The sequence below is a fragment of the Octopus bimaculoides genome, chromosome 3 (assembly GCF_046866305.1).
Source record: "Octopus bimaculoides isolate indiv1 chromosome 3, ASM4686630v1, whole genome shotgun sequence".
Taxonomy (NCBI): Eukaryota; Metazoa; Mollusca; class Cephalopoda; order Octopoda; family Octopodidae; genus Octopus; species Octopus bimaculoides.
This window is the reverse complement of record NC_142930.1, coordinates 126,212,576-126,232,120: the sequence shown is the minus strand read 5'-3', so window position 1 is coordinate 126,232,120 and position 19,545 is coordinate 126,212,576. Positions and strand designations below refer to the sequence as shown.

At 38.4% G+C, this 19,545-nt stretch overlaps 1 protein-coding gene and 1 long non-coding RNA gene across 10 annotated transcripts in view; one reads left to right on the top strand and one right to left on the bottom strand.

Moving 5' to 3' along the window:
* The window catches only part of LOC106869995 (uncharacterized), a 276,693-nt gene that overhangs the window by 22,687 nt on the left and 234,461 nt on the right, over nucleotides 1-19,545 (top strand). The gene's annotated exons all lie outside the window — the stretch shown is intronic.
* Nucleotides 1-19,545, bottom strand: part of LOC106869993 (adenosylhomocysteinase-like 1) — a 426,079-nt gene that overhangs the window by 185,478 nt on the left and 221,056 nt on the right. The window contains exon 2 of one of the 8 annotated variants that reach the window (XM_014915949.3): nucleotides 4,401-4,542. The exons of the other annotated variants lie outside the window; for them this stretch is intronic. Coding sequence (XP_014771435.1) covers nucleotides 4,401-4,428 — 28 coding nt within the window. The 5' untranslated portion in view covers nucleotides 4,429-4,542. The remainder of the gene's footprint in view (nucleotides 1-4,400; nucleotides 4,543-19,545) is intronic. 8 annotated transcript variants of the gene reach the window in all.

Below are 19,545 nucleotides of genomic sequence, written 5' to 3'. Positions count from 1 at the left end.
GCGAGGTTCCTCACAGGCAAAGAACACAGGTACAAGATTTTCTGGGCAGGGAACACTGACGGGGTCGGGGGCGTAGGAATACTTCTAGCAGAGAAATGGGTGGATAAGGTAATCGAGGTAGTTAGAGTAAGTGACAGAGTACTTAAGATTAGACTAGTGCTTCATCATAGATTAGCTACTGTCATCTCAGCCTATGCACCTCAACCGGGGCTACCAGATGGTCTGAAAGACCAATTCTATGACACCCTCTTGCAAACTAACTCGTCGACAAGTGACAGAGACCTTCTCTTTGTGGCTGGAGACTTCAATAGTCATGTCGGACGTCGTGCTGGAGGCTTCCATGGCATACATGGAGGCTATGGCTTCGGTTCCCGCAATGAGGAGGGAACCAGACTGCTGGAGTTCTGTGATGCAACCGATCTTATGGTCTGCAATACCAACTTCAGGAAACCTGCCAGTCACCTAGTCACCTACCGCTCCGGCAGACACTCTAGCCAAATCGACTACATCCTCGCCAGAAATAGGGAAAGAGGGCGGCTTATAAATGCCAAAACCTACCCTGGCGAAGAATGTACCCCACAACATAGATTAGTAGTTAGCGACTTTGGGATCAAGGCAAAATGGGTGCCCAGAATTAGACCGGCTTGGCGGAGAAGGGTGTGGAAGCTTAAAGACCCTGCAAATGGACAGAGACTTAGAGACAAGTTACTAGAAGCATTTGACGAAATAGAAGGGGATATAGCATCATACAACGTGGAAGACAATTGGAGATTTCTGCGGGACAACCTGTTGAAAGCCACCGACCAGATCTGTGGCTGGTGTAAGGTCCCCTCTTGACCTAGAGTAACGTGGTGGTGGAACAAGGAGGTAGACAAGGCTATTAGACAAAAGAAACAGGCTTGGGAGGACTGGAAGAACGGTGGTAGCAGGGAATTGTACCAATGTGCCAGAAGGGAGGCTAGGCGACAGGTTTATTTAGCCAGAGGGGAAGCAGATAAGAAAAGATTTGCCAATGTTCTGTGCCGTGAGGACCAAAAACTCGAGGTATTTCGTGTTGCAAGACAGTGTAGGAGAGAGAATAGTGATGTCGTAGGAGAGAAATGTGTTCGCATGGATGATGGTACGCTTGCACTAAATGAGGCTGCAAAGAAAGAGGTCTGGAGATGCCACTACGATAGATTGCTTAATAAAGAGAATGAATGGGAGGAAGAGAGCCTGCCGTATGTCGACCCAATAGAGGGACCAGCTATCCGAGTTGATAGTACCAGGGTAGATAAAGCAATTAAGAGTATGAAGACAGAGAAAGCCCCCGGCCCATCAGGAATCACTGCAGAGATGCTCAAAATATCTGGCAGTGTTGGCTACAGCCTAGTCACCCGTATTACGAACCAGGTGTTACAAGAAGGAGTCATACCCAATGACTGGTGTAGCAGCACCATAGTCAACCATAGTCAACAAATAATTATAGAGGCATCAAGCTGTTAGATCAGGTTATGAAGGTTACAGAGAGGGTCATAGCCCAACTAATTAGGGAGCGAATCAATTTAGATGAGATGCAGTTTGGATTCGTGCCAGGTAAAAGCACTACTGATGCCATATTTCTAGTAAGACAGCTGCAGGAGAAATATCTAGCCAAAGATAAACCTCTGTACCTGGCTTTCGTTGACATGGAGAAAGCCTTTGACAGGGTCCCCCGATCCCTTATCTGGTGGTCAATGAGGAAACTTGGGATAGAAGAATGGTTAATGAGAGCTGTGTGAGCCATGTACAGAGATGCTGCCAGTAAAGTGAGGGTTGGAAATGAGTACAGCAATGAATTCCGGGTAGAGGTAGGGGTCCACCAAGGTTCCGTCCTCAGCCCCCTCCTATTTATCATAGTCCTCCAGGCAATCACAGTGGAGTTCAAGACAGGTTGCCCCTGGGAGCTCCTCTATGCTGATGACCTTGCACTAATTGCGGAGTCACTATCAGAACTAGAGGAGAAGTTTCAAGTGTGGAAGCAAAGTCTAGAATTGAAGGGCCTTAGAGTCAACCTAGCTAAAACCAAAATCCTAATAAGTAGGAAGGTAGATAAAACACAAACCCCTTCAGGTAGATGGCCCTGCTCAGTATGTAGAAAAGGAGTAGGTAGTAACTCTATAAGATGTACCCGGTGCAAGCTATGGACACATAAGAGGTGCAGCAACATCAAAGGCAGGTTAACTAGGAAGGTAGTTTTTGTATGTGGCAGATGTTCAGGTGCAATAAGCACTGTAAACAAACAGGAAACAACTTCTATCTCATTCTAGGGTGAAAAACTAGAGGTAGTAGATAGCTTCCGCTATCTGGGCGACCAAGTTAGTAGTGGGGGTGGGTGCGCTGAAAGTGTAGCTGCTAGAATAAGAATAGCCTGGGCAAAGTTTAGAGAGCTCTTACCCCTGCTGGCGACAAAGGGACTCTCACTCAGAGTAAAAGGCAGACTGTATGACGCATGTGTACGAACAGCCATGCTACATGGCAGTGAAACATGGGCTGTAACTGCTGAGGACATGTGTAAGCTCGCAAGGAATGAAGCCAGTATGCTCCGTTGGATGTGTAATGTCAATGTGAATACCCGTCAGAGTGTAAGTATCTTGACAGAAAAGCTGAACATTAGAAACATCAGTTGTGGTGTGCAAGAGAGACGATTGCACTGGTATGGACATGTGGTAAGAATGGATGAGGATAGCTGCGTGAAAAAGTGCCACACCCTAACAGTTGAGGGAACCCGTGGAAGAGGTAGGCCCAGGAAAACCTGGGCTGAGGTGGTGAGGCAAGACCTTCGTACATTGGGCCTCACCGAGGCGATGACTACTGACAGAGACCTTTGGAAATGTGCTGTGCATGAGAAGACCCGGCAAGCCAAGTAAGATCGTTGCCAGTGCCCCTGGACTGGCTCTTGTGCGGGTGGCACATAAGATGCACCATTTTGAGCGTGGCCGTTGCCAGTACCGCCTGACTGGCCTTCGTAGGATTTTCGAGCGAGATCGTTATCAGTGCCCCTGGATTGGCTTGTGTGGGTGGCACATAAAAGACACCATTTCGAGCATGGCCGTTGCCAGTATCGCCTGACTGGCCTTCGTGCAGGTGACACGTAAAAGCACCTACTACACTCTCTGAGTGGTTGGCATTAGGAAGGGCATCCAGCTGTAGAAACTCTGCCAAATTTAGATTGGAGCCTGGTGTTGCCATCCGGTTTCACCAGTCCTCAGTCAAATCGTCCAACCCATGCTAGCATGGAAAGCGGACGTTAAACGATGATGATGATGATATATATATATAAAATCAATATATTACACATTTCAGTCACTCGACTGTGGCCTTGCTGGAACACCTTAAAGAGTTTTTAGTCAAAGAAATCAACCCCAGGACTTTGTAAGCCTAGTACTTATTCTACCAGTTTTTGATTTTTGCTGAACCACTAGGTTACAGGTACATAAACACACCACCATTGGTTGTCATGCGATGGTGAGGGGACAAACACAGACACACAAAAATACATACATACATACATACATACAATGGGCTTCTTTCAGCTCCACCCACTAAATCCACTCAGAAGAGTGACACTGTTGGGCAGGTGAAATAGGCTGAACCTGGCCTATTTGAATATAAAACAAGCAGAACATTTGGGCTGAATATGGCTAGGACTAAAACATTACTGTAAGATAAAGGGCAAACTGACAAAATTCAGCAGGTTTTTAAAGAGTGTATAAAGTGAACAATGAATATTTAATAATGAAATTAATCAAACTCATGCAATATATATGATGACATCTGCAAATAAATACATTTAAAAGGGCAGCAAAATGGAAAAAAAATTAGCAGGAATTAGTCACAATAATCACTTGCTACAACTAATATTGACAATGTAAGAAAGATTATTTGTTGAGGATGCAGTTAAAATCTAGGAAAACACCAGTTGTTAAGAGATTATACATGCTGTCTCTGAAACAATTAACAAGAACAAATTGAACGAAAAGCATAATCAATCATTAGTCCCTTAACCCTCTTGATACCGACCCACCTGCAAAAACTGCCCCTAGTCCTATGACATAAAAAAGATTCTTGCTTTAAAGGGTCCTAAATTAAAGCATTCCAACAAAAGTTTATGTTTTATTCCAAACACTAGCTTAAATAATGACTAAGTACTTTTACTAAAGTCATGATTATTTTTTAAATCGTTTCAAACAAAGGCAGTCTATTTCAGCAGAAATATGGCAACAAAAGGGTTATGGAGAATTTCAGATGAAAGTATAAAACTAATTTTGTTATTCATTGATTAATGACTAATGATTGTCCAGTAGTTTGAAAGGGGAAGAAAAGGCAGATTAAAAAAAGAAAATAAAAAAAGGAAAAACACGATGGGTGAGTAAACCTACTTGTGAGGGTTTGTTCATTCGTTTCCATAGCGGAATAAAAGGGGAGAATTCTGGTGTCCAGGCCTAGAGTAACTATTGATTAAGACAGGATTTCGGCCAAAGTTTAGAGGGAAATATTATATTTTTCTCTTTTAGAGATCACCTATGCAAAAAAAATTTGGGAGAGAAACAAGATATTTATTTATTACACATGAGAATTAACAACAGAGATGTTGTTCTTGTAAAATAAAACAAACTAAGAATACGGATACAACAAATGGAAAAACCTGAGAATACTGGAATGAAGAAGTCAATACATACAATGTAAGAATGACAAACATGACACACTTTCTAAGATGAAATTGCTGTAGAATTAGTGTTATTGATAAGGTGAAAATTAATCGAGAGGAAAAAAAAAATGTTGCTAGATGTAAGTCACATGGTTAGCTATATCAAGTAACTAAAAAGCTTCTTTAGGAAAATAAATCTTATTCTATGTGAGGTAAACCTCATAAAACCAAAAATGATATGGATTGGTTTAGGTAAAGAAGAAACAAAAGGGTGACATATCAGATACTATTTGAGGATATACTGGATGGAATAGTTATCAGATATTACACTGGCCTGTTAAAATACTGGGTTGAAAGTTAAGAAAAACAAGACAGGAATCCCCAGAGTAGATCGAACAGTTAATATGTTAGGTTGGACAATTAACACACTGTATTGAACACATTGGGGCAAGCAGTTAACACAAGGGATTAAACAGTTAACAGACATTAGATTGAACAGTCAATGCATTTAATCAAACAGCTGTCTCATCAGAATGACATCGGAACAAAAATATAGAACGAAATGTTTAGAAGTTTATAATTGATGAAATTATGGCAAACCTGATAGAGTTCTGTTTTAGCTCAGACCAGGAGAATAAATTTGTGAAATAATGTAGATTTAACTCTTTAACATTTAAACCAACCATATACAGCCCAAATATTCTACCTGTCTTATGTTCAAACCAGCCAGGCCTAGCCTGTCACACCTATCTTACAATGTTATTTACAATTAAGCAATAACTTCATCAAAATCTCAAAGCTGTGAGATAATGCATTTCTTTTTTTTTCTTTCCCTTTTTAAAGTTCGTTTCCCATCCTGGCATGGGTTGGAAGATTTGACCAGAGCTGGTGATCAGGGGAGCTGCACCAGGTTCCAGTCTGATTTGACATGGTTTCTACAACTAGATGCCTTTCTTAATGCCAAATGATTAATCAAAAATACTGTGATTAAATAAACATTACATTTGATACAGTAATCTGAATGCTAAAAGGTTAAATATATGAAGAGTTTTAACCTTTAGCATTTAAACCGGCCATATCTGCCCAAAATACTCTACCTGCAATATATTCAAACTGTCCAGATGTGGCCTCTCACAACAATCCTACAATAGTATCCTAAAAATTATCAGTTACCTCATCAAAATCTTAAAGCTACAAGATAATGCATGATTAGTTCAAAGCAATATGACTAAAAAAGCATTACTTTTGATGGAATAATGTGAATGCTAAAAGGTTAAACTGTGTCAGAGATAACGTCTATTCTACTCCTGATACTAAGTAACCTCATGCCAAAGTTATACTCCATAATTATTCAAATCCTAGAAGCACAACCTACTTCCTCATCCTCTCTTCAATGATGCACAAAGTTGCTACAAAAACCAAATCTCAGAATTTCTCATGAACTTTCCAGGCAATCTTACATACATAACAAAATAAAATCTGGTCTTCATCTTAAAAAACAAACCTCTCTTCTTCAGATCTTGTTCCACCAGGCAAAATGGTAATTAAAGTGTGCCTTGTATGCCAGAAAATATGGTACTTTGTAAGTTACCTGTCATATGATGGTTAAAACTAGTGAGTGTGTGTGTGTGCGTGCAAAAGTAAAAAAAAAAAAAAAAACAAAGACAAGGTAAGAATAAACAAAACAGTTTATGCTCAGGGAAACTGGAAGATAAAAATCTTTTATGATTTGAACGTATGCTCTTTGACAAGAAGAAAAGATGATGAAAGAAAATGAAAAAGGAAGAGAAAAGAAAGTGTTTCAATTAGATTGTTACCATACATTGTTTTATATATATATATATATATATATATTTATTCATATATATATATATATATATATTTATTCATATATATATATATATATATATATTTATTCATATATATATATATATATATATATATATATATATATATATATATATATATATGAATAAACTGTCATCTAAATTACGCAAAAGTGAAAACACTGACATTTTATTTTAACATATATTTACCAAAATTACATAAAAATATTTTGAAATTTAAATATATAAAAATATCTTTAAATTTATTCAATAAAATCGCCATTGGCTTCAACCACAGCCTCCAGACGACTTCGGAATCTCTTGCAACTCTTCTGGACGGTCTCCTTGTTTAAGTTGGTGGAAGCTGCCATAATCCTTGCCTTCAGATCATCTTTGGTGTTACAAAGAGTGTTGCTGGTCTCTCGCTCAACTGCGCCCCACATGTACTAATCAAGGGGGTCGCAGTCTGGGGAGTTAAGTGGCCAGATGTTACAGGTCTGACATCCATGACTGGGTTCTCCTGCTTGTGTGGCATGGTGCAGAGTCCTGTTGCCAGACATAGGGTCTTCCAGCAGCCACCCTCTTGACTCGGGGCAGTACTACCTCCTTCAGGGACTCGATGTAGGCCTCTGTGATGAGTCTGAGGTCGTATGAGAAGATGAATGGGAGCATAACGCCTCCATCACTAGTTATCACTCCAAACATCATGATGTTGACAGGGTGTTTGATTTTTAGCACTCTCGGTTCATGTTCTCAAATTGCATTGTCTTCAGATTGACACCCAAACACTTTGAAATGTTCATATTGGAGCTTCCGGCACAAATGCCAAGCAGTACAGCATGTCGTTCCCAAATTTCTGGCAGAGTGAACTGTCATGGTGCTGTTTTTCTCATACAGTGCCCAACTGATCCTACTATACCGTGTAGTCAACAAAATTAAAAACAGACAATGCACATGCACAAAATTAAAAATATAAAATGGCAACAATTTACCCATCGCACACTGTGTATGTATGTATGTATGTATGTATGAATGTACGTATGTGTATATATATATAAAATGAACATTTCTTTAACATTCAGATTAGTTTGCCAAATGTAATTCTTATTTATTCACATTGCTTTGAATTAATTATGCATTATTGTTTTGGAATGATATTGTAGAATAGGTATGAGGGATCAGATCTGGCCAATTTAAACATAAACCGGGCAGAATATTTTGACCAAATATGGCCAGTTTAAATGCTAAAATGAAGCTATCATTTCATAAAGGAAATGGCAGTGTTATTTGAACAAAACAAAATTCTAAATACTTCGTGTTAATGTTTTAAATGCATAGAGCATTACAACAATGGATACCTTTGCTTCCATGCTTGCACGAGAGTTTATTGAGGCCGATTTTCTACAGCTGGATGCCCTTCCTGCTGCCAACCCTTACCTGTTTCCAAACAAGGTAATATTTCATCATGGTCACACATATTTTCACATAAGATTAGAAACAAAGGACACCGCTTGTATGATGGTGATGTTCCTTTACAACTATCACACAATGTCAAGACAAGGAGACACACAAACACAGACATACACACATGCTTCTGCACATAACAGGCCCCTTTCGGTTTCCCATACCAAATCCATTTATAAGGTTTTGATCAACTGAAGGCTTTAAGCATAAGATACTTGACCAAAATCTCATGCAGTAGGACTGACCCAAAATTCTCGGTTCACAAGTGAGATCCTTGACCACATCTGCACGTAGAAATATATCTGGTGAAGACCAAAATGAAGTTTACTCACCACTCCAGGTGTTAGATATACTCACACTAACAAACTGCTTTTTCATCTTTTATCTTCTATGTGTTTCAATCATTAGACAGCAGCCAAGCTAGAGCATCACCTTGAACTTTTAGTTGAATGAAATTACCCAAATACTAACCTTTTTTTTTTTAAATCCTGGCACTGATTCTATCAGACTCTTTTGCCAAACTGCTAATTTATGTGGATGTAAACATACTAACCCTGGTTGTCCAGTGGTGGTGGTGGACAAACAAAGACACACACATATACACACGTGTTATGGGCTTCTTTTAGTTTCCATTTACCGAATCCACTCACAAGGCTTTGGATGACTTGAGACTAGTAGAAGACTTTTGCCCAAAGTGATATGCAGGGGAACTGAACCTGGAACCATGTGGTTTGGAAACAAGCTTCTTATCACACAGCCATACCTGCACCTATGTGTCACACCTATGAATGTTATTTCCAAACAAAACATTGCATAACATTTTCATATATTTTCCCCAAATAAAGTAGTATTAATGTAATCTCTGAGGCTGTTGTTGTTCTTGTTATTAATGTAGTCCCTGATTAATCTGGTGCTGAGAATTATATTATATTTAAACTAATATCATCATTGAAATGTCTACATATAAATGAGAGCAGTTCTTTAGCTTTCATAACGCTTTCAGTAATATTCTAAGATAAAAATAAAATAAAAAAACTGCTACATTGTATGTATGTGTATGTGTGCGTGTGTGTGTGTGTGTGTGTGTGTATGCCTATGCATATGTGTGAATATGTAAGTAGGTATGGATAAGAATGCATGTATGTAAATATTTATGTGAATATGTATGTATATATATATGTATGTGTGTGTGTGTGGATATATATGTATGTATGTCTATGTAAATATGCATGTGTGTGTGTGTGTGTGTGTGTGTGAATATGTAAGTCGGTATGTATGTGTAGATAAGTACGCATGTGTGTACATGTGAGTGTATGTATCGGGGAAATATCAATTTTAAAATCAACCTCACGATCTAAAAAGAACAGTCTATTAGTTTCATATGTATAAGTTAGTTATTGAAAATATATTAGAAACTGAAGTTAGTTTAACCTTTGGCTGTCATTAAAAATAAACTTGCTATAACCAGATTTTTGCAATAATTTTGATGCAAAATGATTAAAAATTGTTATTAAAAAAACTAACACACTAACTACCTATATAAGAAAGTTTTTCTTTTCCTGTATTTTCTGATTGTAACCTTAATTACTTTCATCTATTTATAAGCCATTAACAAAGACCTCACGGCCATCCAGGTCTAGGTACAACAACATTTCATAATGACCTAAGCAATGTATTTATTTATTCAATCAATAGGTACAGGTATGGCTACAGGTGAAGGTGTGGTTGAGTGGTTAAGAAATTTGCTTTCCAACCTGATGCTTCATGTTCAGTCACAGTGTAGCAGTTTGGACAGTGTGTTCTATATTCCAGGCCTTGCAAGGGAATATGTTAGAGACACTGAAAGAAGCTAATTGTGTGAGTGTATGTGTGTGTTTCTGCATACCCTTGCCTTCACATCAATTGATGATCCTAAATGAGTATCACTGTCATGCTAACGATGCCGTTAATTTCCTGTTTTCTACAGCAAAATTGCTTGGAAACGGATGAGGGTTGACACCTGAAAGAGCATCCAGCAGCATCCATGTGCTAAAAATCTGACTCAACAAATACCATTTGAATAATGCAAGCACGGGAAAGTCACCATTAAATGATGATATCTGGAACATAAACTAACACGAAATTTCAATGGGAAGTTTTAATTTAGACCATGTTAAAACAGGACGTTTGTAGCAGAGATCCAGGGGCAGCCCCAGGCTGGTTTGGCATCAAAAGGGTTACAGTTTTGATAGTTTATCTTCCGATTCTTCCTAACATTTTATCTGACCCTTAACTAACTATGGCTTGATTGAATGAATGCCTTGACTTGTGATAGATTAGGGGCACCATCCCTGTCTATTATTTCTCAAAGGAACAGAAAAATCACCCACCACCACCACCACCACACACACTATTCTGTGTGAACTACTTCAACTGTATTTCTTTAAATGGTGACATGACTTGCTAGAAATAGCACATATCCTATCAGGCTTAAAAGAGAAGGACACTAACATACCTGCAAAAGTGAGTTAAAAAAAAGAAAAAAAAAGGCAATCACAATTAGAAAACCTTTGATTATATTTCTACTCTAACATGACTGATTATATGGTGCAGGCGTGGCCATGTGGTAAGAAGCTTGCTTCCCAACCACATGGTTCCAAGTTCAAACCCATTGCATAGCACCTTGGGCAAATACTTTCTACTACAGCCTCAAGATGACCAAAGCCTTGTGAGTGGATTTGGTAGACGGAAACTGAAAGAAGCTTATGTGTGTGAAATTCCAAAAGAATTGCTGCAAAGTATTTTCTCTGATGCTCAAGGTTTCTCTGGCGATTCTGCCAGCTCACTGCCTTAAAAATATCAATAATAATAATAATAATAATAATAATAATAATAATAATGGCTTCAAATTTAACCACAAGGGCAGCAATTTTGTGGGGGAGGGGATAAATTGATTATATTGACCCCAGTGTTCAAGTGTTCTGTGTTCTATCGACCCCAATAGGATTAAAGGCAAAATTGACAACGGAATTTGAACTCAGAATACAGCAGTGGATGAAAAACAGCTAAGCATTTTGCTCAGCACGCTAACGTTTCTGCCAGCTTGCTGCCTTTACAAAACAAGACCCAACCAGAGTCAAGGCAAATGATGATAATTCCCAGAATTATTTGACTACATTTTAAAACTAGAATAACGTTAGTGTTACAAATGGAAAAAGAAGGAAAAAATGCAATTAAGAGAGAGAGAGAGAGAGAGAGAGAGAGAAAGAGAGAGAAAGAGAAAGAGAGATGATGAAAGTCATCTTAATTTGTTCGCTGACCTTTTCCAAAAATGTTTCAATTTAGGTATTTTAGTTTTTTATTTTTAGGAACAACTGTTTCAATTACGTTCATTTGTAACATAAAAATCAATGTTGAATGATCAGTTGATTCCAAATTTCTTCATTTACCGATTCAACCATTTACTTCATTTAATGTTAAACTTATAATCAATGCTCAGTGATGGTTGACTAAAATGGGACGAAGGGAACACTGCTGATCTCCAGGTAGTCATCGTCACCATTATTGTGATCATCCCTTAGCATTCATGTTCCAAGCTGGCATAGGTTGGATGCTTTGACAGGATCCAACCAGTCCGATGACTGCACTGTGCTCCACCAATCCACTTCGACATGGTTTCTCTGGCTGGGTATCCTTCTTGATACCAACCACTCTCCTTGTTTATCCTTTCTATAAGAAGAAGAACACATGTTTAAAACATAAAACACATTGTCTTTGTTTTTCCTATTTCTTGAGCACATTAATCTAATATATTCTGTGCTTGCTTGTTTCTTTTTACTTAGCGCCACATAAAAAACATTGGTAATGATACCACATAGAAAGCATCCAGAACACACAGTAAAGTGGTTGGTATTAGGAAGAGCATCCAGCTGTAGAAACCATGCCAAAACAGACTATGGAATTTGGTGTGGCCCCCTACCATCCAAACTATGCCCGCATGGAAAACAGATGTTAAATGATGATAATGTGTATATATGTGCATATATAAACACATGTATGTGTATGTATACATATATATATATATATATATATATATATATATATATATATTAATGGGCTTCTGTACAGTTTCCACCAACCAGATTCTAACCACAAGGCACAGGTCAATTCAATATGATGCTGCAGCAGAAGACATTTGGCCTAAGTGCAGCACAGTGGTATTTGAACCCTGAACCCAGTGACGGTGACCAGAACAGTTTACACCACCAACAAGTCATTTGATCAGAGATTAGTAGCAACAACAACAACAACACCAACAAGGGTCAACACAGAAACCCCCTCGAGTACAAAACAAGTAAATATAAGTATCTCAGATAACACAGGTTAACATTTACCAAGGTATGATATTACAAGCAGTTAGAGCTAAACAGAAATCAAATCACTTCAGTGCTGCTATCAAATCTGTAAATAAATTACCGAAAAATAACAGGATGTCACCATAGCAGAAAAACTGGTTACACAAACATTCTCACATCTGACCTTTCAGTCAGCCGTTGTAACACTGGCAAAAAAAGTTTTAGTGAAGGTCGTACATGGTAGAGTCTGTTAGAACAATGGGCAAAGGGCATTGCATTGTTTAGTTATTCTTTTATCTGTTTCAGTCATTTGACTGAGGCCATGCTAGAGCACCACCTTTTAGTCAAGCAAGTTGACCCCAGGACTTAGTCTTTGTAAGTTTGGTACTTATTCTATCAGTCCCTTTTGCTGAATCGCTAAGTAATTTCCATTTACCAAATCCACTCACAAGGTTATGGTCAGCCTGAAGCTATTGTAGAAGACACTTACCCAAGGTGCCACACAGTGGGACTGAACCCAGAACCATGTGGTTGGGAAGCAAGCTCCTTACCACACAGCCACATGTGCACCTATATGTAACATTATTGAGATCTCAAGCTCAAATCCTTCCGAAGTCTACTGTGTCCCTTCATCCTTCCAGAGGTCAGTAAGACAGGGGTCAATAACCGGCACTCCATCAGTTACAATGACAAGAGTTGCAGTTAATCTGATTAATGGAACAGCCAGCTCATGAAATTAACATACAAGTGGCTGAGCACTCCATAGATACACTTATCCTTAACGTAGTTCTCAGGGAGATTCAGCATGGCACAGAATGTGAGAAGGTTGGCCTTTTAAAATACAACTCATTTTTGCCTGCTGTGTAGACTGGAGCAATATGAAATGGAGTGACTTGCTTAAGGACATGATGCACCGCAGGGAATTGAACTCCCGATCTAGCAATCATGAGTCAATTCCCCTCCTAACCACTGAGACATGTGCCTCCACCAAGTTACCATCTAATAGGGAGATGAACCGCATCAATATCATCCTCATAATTTTGCAACCAGAGTTAGGCCGTTTTGTTTAATACCTTTTATTCTATAATATTTCGAGAGCTGGACGCTCATTCTGTTGCCAACCATCTGCTATTTTTCAAGTAAGGGATTTTCTTTTTTACTCCAGAGGAATTAGAAAGTGGACCCTTTGTTGATACATAATATCAACACCCACCCTCATCACCTGTTACCATAACAGCACATACAAACAAACACACATTAATCCATGCACATGTATTTTTGTACATATGTGTGTGTGCACACGTCTATGCTGGTGGCAAGTAAAATGCCGGTGGCAAGTAAAAAGCACCATACGAATGTGATCATTGCCAGGCCCACCTTACTAGCTCCTGTGCCAGTGGCACATAAAAAGCACCCACTACACTCTCAGAGCGGTTCATGTCAGGAAGGGCATCCAGCTGTAGAAACATTGCCAGGTGCAGCTGCTGGCTTTCCAGATCTGAGTCAAACCGTCCAACCCATGCCAGTATGGAAAATGGATGTTAAACGACGATGATGATGATATACACTGCCCAGGTGTCAAAACCATAATGATATTTGTAGGGCAGCTGATGATGGACGTATGTTGGCTTGTTTGTATCGCCGTTTTTGTATATGTGGAATAGTATTATAACACATCCTTTTGGTATATATCATCATCATCATTTAATGTCCATCTTCTATGCTGGCATGAGCTGGACAGTTCAACGGGCGCTGGAAAGTGGAAGAGCATCACCAGGTTCTGTCGTCTGTTTTGCATGGTCTCTACAGCTAGGTACCCTTCCTAATGCCAACCACTTTACAAAATGTACTGGATAGATTTTATATTATATTATATAAGGGAGTTACTTGATTACATCAACCCCAGTGTTCGAATGGAACTCATTTTATTGACCTTGAAATAATGAAAAGCAAAGTCAACCAAAAGTAAATTTGAATTCAGAATGTAAAAAGCTGGCAGAAATACTTCAAAGCATTTTGTCTGAAATGGTAGCTCACTGCCTTGATGAGAATAAAAAGAATAATAATGGCAATAATAATATAACAATCACAACAATAATGCATACACATGCACATGTCATGCCAAATAAGAAAACAAGAAAAACAGATATGGATTTAAAAAAGAGGCCGTTTAAATTTTAGCAGAAAGGCATCAATTCATAAATGAAAAACAAAGAAAAACATGCTGAAGAATGTCAGGATTCAACAGAGCAGACATGAAGTCTGCGGACAATGCAATTGGAAAGAGTAATACAAAGGTTGAAGAGAAACTTGTAGATCCATTTTTCAGACCATCTCATTAGTGTTGGACAAAATACAATTCTAGAAATGAATCTGTGAATGTAGAGACAACCAAATACAGTTTTTGAGCTTAATTCCAATGCTGAACAAATTTTGCCTTCAACAAGGTTCTTAGTAATAATAAAAAGATAACACACACAAATAAACTGTCATTCAATCCCATGCTGATTGGAGGGGTTGGATGGTTTGACAGGAGCTGGCAATCTAACTGAATGCCCTTCCTAATGTCAACCACTATACAAGGTTTACTGGGCACTTATGTGCCACTAGCACAGGAGCATTTTACATGGAGCCAGCTCAGATAATTTTTACATGGTGCCAGCACAGGTACTTTTTAATGTGCCTTTGAGTGTGTCAGCAGCATTAATCTTATGCTTGCCTTTTTCATATTGCCATGGATTGGATGAGAGTTTTTAAGGCAATATTCTACAAGATGTCCCAACTGATACCGAGACTTGCTTGTTTTTAAGTAAGGTACCCTACATCCACTAGTTTTCCTTCATGCATCAAACCACTTAGCTATCAGACAGCCTGTTTGCTGCTTAAAACTTTCAACCCAGCTAGTACATATTTGTACCAGTCAAAAATGTTACAACCTATGTCATGCAGCATAGTGCCACTCTGGATTTTCTGGCATGTAGCGCCAGATGTATAAACAGAGTGTATAACGACAGCTCAAAAGGCTCGCATGTGCACAAACCCCTCTCCATTACGAACTTGAGAAAAAAAATTTTGAGTTGAAATGGTTAAGCCATGCAAACAAAGGTTTCCAGACACACAAGTAACGGTTTTGGGTACAGTTTCTGTTAACACAATTTCACTCAAAAGGCACTGGTCAACCCAAAGCTATAGTACATGATACTACAGTAGAAAACATGTCCAAGATATCACACAGTTGGACTGAATTTCAAACTACATGGTTAGGAAGCTAACTTCTCCCCCACACAGCCATGTATATATCATCATCATCATCAACATTTTAATGTCTGGTTTTCCATGGGCCAGAAAAATTCATGGAGGTAGATTGTCAATAGCTGAATGCTCTTCCTGCAGCTAACCCTCACCTGTTTCCAAGCAATGTAACATTTTCCTTTGTACTTTGAATGGCCAGTATAATGGCCAGATATGTTTCTATGGAAGAATGCAAGCATATGGTACTGCTAATATGACAGTTACATTTGTCTACACATGGTGTGATTTCATACATACATACATTTCATAGTTACATGCACAGATATACACCCATAATGAGTTTTGCTATACACATATGGGCTTCTTTCAGTTTCCAGCTACCAAATTTACTTATAAGGCATTGGTCAACCCAGGGCTAAAGTAGAAGACACTTGCCCAAGGCACTGCACAGTGAGACTGGACCCAAGACAACATGGTTGCAAAACAGACTTTTTAACCTTACAGCTATGCCTGCACACATATACATACTTATATATATAAAAGATTTTCTCTCTCTCTCTCTCCCTCTCTGTGTGTGTATAGTGTTCACAGTCAGGTAAAGCAACCATGAGGGCATTATGTGTTGGCAGGATACAGTAGATATATCTACAGTAACCTACCAACACTTGGTTGTTTCACCTCCCTGTGAACCCTATGCAATTGTACCTAGATATTTTCTGGCCTCGTATGTGTTGATGTGCCTAGATTCCAATGAATCCTGCATCTCTCTCTCTCTCTCCATATCTATATGTGTGTGTGTGTGTGTGTGTGTGTGTGTGTGTGTGTGTGTGTGTGCACATGTATTATATAAATGCATATACACACCCACACACACACATGTTCAAATGTCAAGTATGATATTAAATGCAACAGAAATGAAAAACCTAAATTGTCAAATCACCTGAAAAGCTGAAGCTAAAAGGTCAGCCCTAACACTCACCCTTAACTTTTCAGCTGGATAAGTGCTGCTGCTTCTGATGATGATGATGATGATGATGATAGCAGAAGATAAAATCAGCCAGAAATATTTTTAGGGATGTCTTCTAGAATCAAAAACTAATCCAACTTTCTCATATTTTTGTAACCTACAAGTATTTATCACCACCATCATCATCATCAACGGCCATATCATGTCAGAGACTTGTTAACTACATTGTTTCCTTAAAATACACTATTTTGAGCGTGGCCGTTGCCAGTACCTCCTGACTGGCCTTCGTGCCGGTGGCACGTAAAAGCACCCACTACACTCTCGAAGTGGTTGGCGTTAGGAAGGGCATCCAGCTGTAGAAACTCTGCCAGATTAGATTGGAGCCTGGTGCAGCTATCTGGTTCACCAGTCCTCAGTCTAATCGTCCAACCCATGCTAGCATGGAAAGCGGACGTTAAATGATGATGATGATGATGAAGTGGTTGTCTTGGATTAAAGGGATACTGGCGTCCTTACATTGCTCAGTTGATTTAGGGAGTGAGAGATAGAATGGGACCAAACTGAAAGGCAAAGTTGACTTCAGCAGGATTTGAAGCCAGTAAAACAAAGTGCCAGTACAAAAATACTGTAAATAATTAATTTGGCGCTCTACCGATTCTGTGGATTGACTGATCTACCTTCTGTTTCAATAAACTACTATTGTTCCTGAAAGTTGTTTCTTTTTATATTTACTACAGATTGCTCGAAGCTAACTTTTTTCTGACACCTTAATTCCTGGATCTTACATTTAGATATATCATTTAATGTACACAGAATAAAAACACAAGCTACCAATAGTTTTTTTGCTGTGGAAACAAGTGTCTGGACAGATTTTTATATGCCTTGTATCTCCAAACAAACTTCAGGCAATAATGGAGACATAAAGTGTGTTATACAAACCTTTCTATACACAGATTTCCACAACCAGAAACCTATTAGAAGCTTGTACCTTTACAGCGTGTGCATTAAATGATATTTATCTCTCAATGGATGGCGTACGTTTATTGTTGATTTTACCTTAATGGAACTGTAAATTGTGTGTGTGTAGTGAAAAAGTGATAGAAAAATATAACAAAGGTAGAAAATAAATGGGGTTGGTATTAGTTTGATGCTCAGGAAATGGGAATAAAAGAAGTTCGAACATATATTCTTCTTCAGAATGGTAGGACAGAGAAAGAAAATTATATGTGTGTATAGTTGAAAACAGTACAAAAAATAAAAGACAGAGAGAGGTGACAGAATAACAAACAAGGTGTATTTGTTTGATGCTCAGGAACAAATGGAAGAGTCTTTGATGTTTTGAGCCTACACTCTTCTACGGAAAGGAATGAGGAGAGAAAACAGAGATGGGAGTGAGGGGGAAAAGGAAAACACATGTGTGTGTGTGTGTGTGTGTGTGTGTGTGTGTGTGTGTGTGTGTGTGTGTATATATATATATATATATACTGTACAATGAAGGCAGAAACCAGAAACATAAATGAATATAATAAAGAAAGAATTTGTTTCTAGAAAGCTCTGTTCAGTTACAAGCAGCTGAAGAATAAATTAATTCAGAGCAACAGAATGATTTAAAGCAAGAAACACATCACTCACATTACCAGTTCTATATTTCTAAGAGTGTGTAGGCTTTGGTGTGATTTACTGGAATATCTCTATCTTCACATATAATACTATATATGAGTGTGTGTGTGTGTGCATGCGTGTTGTTGCCAGCCAGCAGATATCTTATGCTATTATTCATGCTGTAACAACATTTTCATTTAGATTTTAATTTAAATATGAAAACTTTTAATATAAGGTAATATCACGTGGGTTGGGCAGGATGTCACTCAGCAAACATTTGTGTTGTTTAGTGATAAACAACATGCGATTTTCACTGAAGCACAAGCTGACAGATAGAGTAATTACACCAGTTGAGCAATTGAGTTGCAGGTATAACTTTTAGCCAAACTTAATCCATGTAGCAATTTACCAAAGACATGTGGCAAATTGGATAATTTTTTTTTATTTACGATTGTTATAGTATATTCATTTATTATATATTACTATCACCATTTCATTCCAAGTTCTGTGCTGGTAAAGGAAGGCTGATGTGAAAGATCGGTCGGTTCCATTGACTGCATTGTGTCCCAGTGTTTGCTTCAGCGTGATTTCTGTTGCTACATGACCTTTCTTACACCAACCATTTCACAGAGTGTACCAGAGGCTTTCATTTTTTTTTTTTTTTTTCAACAGCACTATTACATATTACTCTTGCCATCAAAATAATTATAATAATAATAATAAATGCCCGGATGCAATACCAGGCATTGGCTCTCATGGCTTCTGATCTTATCTAATTGGTAGTGTTAACATGTACTTGTTCTGTCCTGGTGTAAAAGATGGGTTATAACAAATATTCTGCCCAATACTGCAGATTTGCTTGTCAGTTGCTTCACCGTAACCAGTTGAGCATGTTCTTTAATGGCTGATGATATGTGCATCTCTAATCAAGAGCAGAAGTAGTGGGGGAGCAGCATAGCTGTGTGCTGAAAGGAATTGTTTGGGGTTGGAATAATTCACCCCTGGAACTATGGGCGTTTCACACATCATCCTTTAACAACCCTTATTCAGGGACCATTTGAGTAGGATAAGCTACTTGACCTGAAGAAAATTCTAACTGGGCCCCACTTGCAAGTCATGCACATTTGGTCATGATGTATGTGCCGTCATGATAGGTATATCGGGTTTTGTATATTTGTATCCCAGCGTTACTTTCATGGCATGTGCTGCTCTCTCACTCAATAATAATAATAATTTCATAGTTACATATCAATCTTCATAGATTCAGTTAAAGTAGTTGTACTTGAAAATAACCAGCACTTGTATAACAATACAGAAGACAATGTTATACACAATATATACATTTAACCCTTTTGCATTTAAACTGGCCATATCCACTGAAATACAACCTGTTTTGCATTCAAACCAGCAAGATCTGGCCTATCAAACCTA